Raw genomic sequence first — 6,094 nt, 5'->3', positions numbered from 1 at the left:
AATACAAAAACACGGTGGACCGCCTCAGCACCCAGACCACTGGCTTAGCAAGTTTTCTGGGGGAAACTCTGAAAGGGGCCCCTACATCAAATTCTGCTCAAGGCCTCATACAGCCTTTTACCGGCCCTGCATGATGAGGTAATCTGCTGCACCCTGTGTGTGCGCAACAAACGGGAGATTTAATTCAATGCTGCTAATGTGGCTTTAGTAGCTCTTTCATTTCGTGTCTTTTGAGTTTTTAATAAGCGTCACAGAAACTATTCTGGTTGGTCGAGTTTATGGGACGAGTTTCTCAGATCTCTGCTCAGCCGCGCACATTAACTCTGTCTGAGTGGACGAAGTACGGTCTGATACATTTTTTAACCGGAAAAATAATACTAAATATAATAACATAAAATCAGCGTGATGTGTTACAGACAGGAGAGCGCGAAAGCTCCTCACCAGGCTGAACCTGCATGATCAGGTTAGCGCTAGTTCGTTAACTAATACACCGGCCAACCGGGAACACATAGATAAACTTTATCAGCGCAGGAAGAGCTGGGCAACGGGTTGAGATGGAAAAGTCGCACAAAATTCTTTGTTCACAATTATAAATCATTCTCACTGTTCGCTCAATGGACCTCTGAAAGCGCGACTACAAGTTATTCCTGCAGTTCTGCGCAACCAGAGCTAAACAGAGTGGTGTTTAAAGTCCTACCTTGATCAAAAACTCTGGAAAGAATCATAATTCTTGATGTAAATATCCATACAGGATATTAATGAAAGTTTAAAGGTCAACCAGCACCACCACTTTTATGAAATCAAACTAAATTGTCAATCAACTCGACTACATTTTTGCTCATTTGTGCAGCAAAAATCTTCGTTTGTGTCACTATCATTCTAAAGATATTAAGAAAAATGTTCTCCAAGGGTCATCAGAGGTCAACCACTTCCCTTCCCCTGCTCACATTTAGATTTATTTATTTATTTGTACAAACTCAGGTCAGTTAAGTTGGTGCTTGTTATGCAACAAAAAATGTCATTTATGCTGCTTTGTTTTTAAAGATATCAATGAAAGTTTAAAGATGAAAAGGTCAACCAACCCTCCCACTTTTATAAAATCAAATAAATTTGGTGTGATTAAACTTGTCTAGGTTTGTGCTGATAAAATTTCCATTTGTGCAGCTGTCATTTTAAAGGTATTAATGAAAATGTTTCTAGAGGTCATCAAAGGTCAATTAACATCAGTTGTGTGAATTTAATTTTAAATTGTTAGGTGCTAACCTATGAATATGAATAATTTAATTTTAATATGGATGAAATTCACTTGGACACAAGTCTTATTTATAATGAACTGGTACAATTCCCAAAACAAACTCGGTGACCTGTGTTGTAGTTTCTGATCACCAGAGGGCGCTATTAGGCAACTGTTCTGTTGAAATACAAAAATAAAGACTAGAGCAAAAAAAAAAGTGCTTGTCATCTAGTCCAGTGTTTCCCAACCCTGGTCCTCAAGGCACACTGCCCTCCATGTTTTAGCCGTTTCCTTGCTTCAGCCCAGGTGATTTCAATTAACAGGTGTTTGTTGAACTGCAGTCAGCTGAATGAGGTGCATTAAAGCAAGGGAAACATATGAAACATGCAGGGCACTGTGCCTTGAGGACCAGGGTTGGGAAACACTGATCTAGTCAGCCGTTTCCAGCTCAGTTTCATGATCGACAGTCATCATCTACACTCATTTTCAGTACTTCAAATCAATGCACAAACTAGCATGAGACGGGCACCAACAGATTCATCCATTCCATTTACACAGGAGGCCATGGACATTATCTCGGCCAAAATCTGCTCCTTAGTGGCTTGGTTAGCTAGTGATAGCTATGATGGGCCAGCAACAGTCAGCTCAGCTTTGTTATAGGCATGTGTGTGTTGGGTGGGTCTTTTTTTGCCCGTCAGTGGGAAAAAATAGGGAATTCCTTGTTACGCTTTGATTTCGGCATCTCTAACTGACAGTTTAACAGACAAATTGTAGGTATCATACATAGAAAGTCGGAAAATGAATTAAGGACCTGGGGCAGAGGAAAATCCTAAGCGTCCATATTGGTCCGGGTCACATGACCACCATCCTTGCAGTCCCTTCTGACTTACTTTAATCACATCACATTTGCATTAATTAAAAATAACATCTGTGCTCTTTTTTTTGCCAAAGCTTAATGCTATGTTACACAGAGGGAAACATTAGAAGTGACAGACACTTCTAACACTTCTGTGTTAGAAGCAACAGAATAAATGAGACTGGACATGCTTCCGGCCTGCAGCAGAAACATACATTTCTGTATGAAACACAACTCGGTATTATCAATATGTTGGGATTTCCATCGTCACTGTGCTTTTTTTTTTTTTTTTTTTAGGAATGGTCTGAAGCAATGAGAAGTTGAGGCAGCCTTGTCAATAGCTGTCACCACGGCAGGGGACCTACGAACCTCCGTCTGCAGGGTGGTCATCTACCTCCAGAGGAACATGTCCGGGGAGCGTTGGCTACAGCAGAATCAGGATAATCCCACCTCTCCACATCCCCTTGTGTTTTGTCCCAAGACCAAAACCTGTGGTTACCGAGGAGCAGTGACTCTGGGCAACAAGTATGCCAGACTCAATGTTGGAGGGATACTATTTTTCACCCCGCTGCAGGTGCTCACCAGCCAGAACTCCCTACTGGGAGCCATGTTTGGTGGAAAGACGGAAGTCTTCACTGATAAGGAAGGTTAGAGACTGGATGGTTGACCTCCCACAGCACATTGAGAAACCGTTTTGTAGCAGAGTCTGTTGTTTTTGTTCAGGTTGGGTCCTGATCGACCGGAGTGGGAAACACTTCAACAGTATCCTGAATTATCTGCGTGATGGTACCGTCACCTTACCCAAAGGTCGTCAGGCTGTCCAGGAGCTGCTGGTTGAGGCAAAGTACTATCTCATCCAGGGTCTTGTAGAGCTCTGTCAAAATACTCTGCAGGTAAATTCAGATTTTTTATGATCTTTGACTGTCTGTCTTCTTTAGCTAAAGCTGCTCAATTTAACCCACTGTCAGCAAATCAATCAACCACATTGTTAAAGAACAAGTCATCAGTATCTGNAAGAAAGTTGCTGAGCTGGCAACAATGGTGACTATTGTTAACTGTAAATGTGCTGACATAACCTTGTCGGCCGGTTTGTCAGTCAAACCTCTCTCACGGGAGAAAAGAAAAGCACAGTGGTTGATTCTTAAGGTGCATTCACACTGCAGCCTGAAGTGACCCAATTCCGATTTTTTTGACATAATGCGACCTGTATCCGATCTTTTCATGGCAGTGTGAACAGCACAGGTTGGATTCTTTTTCGAATGTGACCCGTATTCGATACGTATCCGATTCAAATGCGACCTAACGTTCAGGTTGCCTGCATCCAAACTGAACGTCACTGATTCTCAACAAATCTCACTATTCTGTATCCTGATACGCGTAAGCGGGAAGAAAAACAACATCCATGACGGACAATATGAGGATTAAGTTGTTAATATGCTGCTCCGGCTGGACAACAACTTCAAATATGTAAGGTAAGCTCCACCGTTAGCCTCCATGTTTGCTTCTGCAAACACTGAGCACTTCTTCTTTTCATGGCGGTTGGCAGAACACTGAGAACGCTGACGCTATTGCGCCCTCTACTGCACATGCGGGACACTTTCAGGTTGTTTGCCCGTTTCCACTGCAGAACGCGTACTTTTCGCTTTTACTGGCAGTGTGAACGGCCCCGGCAAAAAAATCGGAATTGCCAAAAAATCGGAATTGAGTCACTTCAGGATGCAGTGTGAACGCACCCTTAGACCTTTGCCAAGGTTGATGACATCGGTGGATAAGATCTGCTTCACACGTAAAAAAATCGGCCGATCACCGATCTCCCAAAANGCTGTATCAAACTGAGTGTATTTCACAAAACTCCAATGGAAACACTCTTTTTGCATCACACAGCTGGATGTTACTGCTGGCGGAAAAGACAGGGAGTGGTTGGGGGATGATGGCACCGCATGATCTTAATGGCTTATCGCCTGAACAAACTCATTCATGTGTGATTTAATTACAGAATGTCAACACTGTGTTGCACATATTTGTAATGGAAACACAGCTACTAACTGGACAAAATATGGAACAATGATGGTTACTAAAGCTGACATTTTTTTTCATAAAGTCAAAGCAAAGACAAGTTTGAAACTGGTCAGAAAAGCTATATAAGACCCGTTGCATCTGTAAAACCTGCAGCATATGGGATCCTTCTGCAGCACTGGCTCAGCTGCATCAGACTCACTGCCATCCATAATTCTGCAGCACACTGTCAACTCCAGGTTAGAGATGATACCTGGATGGGAATTTTCTTTGGATTGATTTAGTTATCTGTACTCTGTGCGTACAGTTGAAAATGTCTACATGAGCATCAAGTGGTCAGGGGTGTGAATGGGAATTGGTCAAAATTACAATTGAAATAAAAATTTATTTTATAACTCTGCACCACTACAGCACATTTAAGTACACCAATAGCTTCACAAGCTTGGTCAAACATGGAAGAACAATTTGTCTAGTCAGTGTAATTAGGAGTAGAACAGCCTATGAAAATAGATAAAGAAACTGGTCAAACATGCAAAAATAAACTGCAACAAACCTGGTTCAGAAAGTGCAATTAGGAATGTTATGATAAATAATAAATGAAAGGAGACTTAATATTTGTTCAAATGTTGCAAAATCTAGAAACAAAAATCTTCTTCTACACTGCAAAATATAAAAATTATTCACTAATTTTTACCAATTTATCTATTGTATTTATTCCAGATTAAATGATTTTAAGTTAAATAAAAATAACAGTAGCTGTGCGTGCAGGGCAAGTTACTAATATGACTTGCTCTGCACACAGAAAACAAACAGCTCTCATTGAGACTAAAGTCCTGCCGTTCATGGCGCAGTCGTTCAATAAAACATCAGTAAGTTTATTTACATATCACATTTCAGCAAGAAGGCAGTTCAAAGTGCTTTACATCATAAAACATAAAAATAAAAACAACAGAGTTGGCAATCTCAGTAGCAAACATTAAATTTTGTTGAGTGCCATCATCAAAATCATCAATACACCATCAAATATGTACTGTAGGTCAGTGTTCCATTTATTATGCTTCAAAAACAACTTGCCTTGGTTCAAAGGAACTTAGGAGTTTGTTCCAGAGTTGTGGTGCATAGAAGCTGAATGCTACTTATGTGCCAGAATCGCTCGTAACGTGATGTCATTACTTAACAGATAGTACTTGACTTATCTAGTTAGAAATATATATTTTTAGAAGATTTCAACAACAAGAAAAAATTTATTCTGAAGGTGTGGGGCCTTTATTTTTGCCATGGTGGTGTGCCACCATCAGTTACATTTACTCAGGGCACAAAGCATAGAATTAGATTTAATAGATCGGTTCTTGTGTATTGGGAACATTGTCATTGATACCCCGTCTAGAATTTGTTTCTGTATTGTACCAATAAGGGCTGCGCCAATTGCAGTTTTCTGACCGATTGCCGATTACCAAACCCCTTAACCTGCACCGGAAAGCCTGCGTGCCGTTTTTTCATTGTATTTTCTGGGGCTGAGATTTAAGGGTTTAAACTCTGCCGGTGTCCATTATGACGCTTTTATTGGGCATTCTAGAGTACCCGCTTTTGATTGACACTGCATTCGACCAATAATATTATGAAATGGCTTTTTCTGAGCCAATAATATCCAGAGAGCGACGTAAGCTCGTTTTGACATGCCTGTTGTCAAAACGTAAGATCTTTTTGACGTTCTTTCTGGAATATTTCTGACTGGTCAACTTGGAAACTAAATCTAAAGCCACCGATATGTAGCCAACATGTGTCCTGTCATAAGGATATAAGGCATTTTGGGCTTTGTTTTGACATGAATCCAACAGCTGCATGCGTAACCACGTGCAGTGTGTGCACCTGTGCTGCGTCAATGTCAGGCTCTGTGCGCCCTCATGCGTAATGGTGTTTACAGGACTTTTTCTCACCAACGGAGATCCAAGGAGACACATTGTTAGAACGTGTCAAAACTGGATGCG

The 6,094-nt window shown here is 41.0% G+C and overlaps 1 protein-coding gene across 2 annotated transcripts in view; it reads left to right on the top strand.

Moving 5' to 3' along the window:
- The window catches only part of tnfaip1 (tumor necrosis factor, alpha-induced protein 1 (endothelial)), a 19,419-nt gene that overhangs the window by 7,180 nt on the left and 6,145 nt on the right, over positions 1-6,094 (top strand). For both annotated transcript variants that reach the window (XM_007540825.2, XM_007540824.2), the window contains exons 2-3: positions 2,388-2,737; positions 2,814-2,983. In XM_007540825.2, coding sequence (XP_007540887.1) covers positions 2,497-2,737; positions 2,814-2,983 — 411 coding nt within the window. In that variant the 5' untranslated portion in view covers positions 2,388-2,496. The remainder of the gene's footprint in view (positions 1-2,387; positions 2,738-2,813; positions 2,984-6,094) is intronic.

The sequence above is a fragment of the Poecilia formosa genome, unplaced genomic scaffold, assembly GCF_000485575.1.
Source record: "Poecilia formosa unplaced genomic scaffold, Poecilia_formosa-5.1.2 Scaffold563, whole genome shotgun sequence".
Lineage (NCBI taxonomy): Eukaryota > Metazoa > Chordata > Actinopteri > Cyprinodontiformes > Poeciliidae > Poecilia > Poecilia formosa.
The sequence above is the reverse complement of the archived record's forward strand: the minus strand, read 5'-3'. Positions and strand labels throughout refer to the sequence as shown.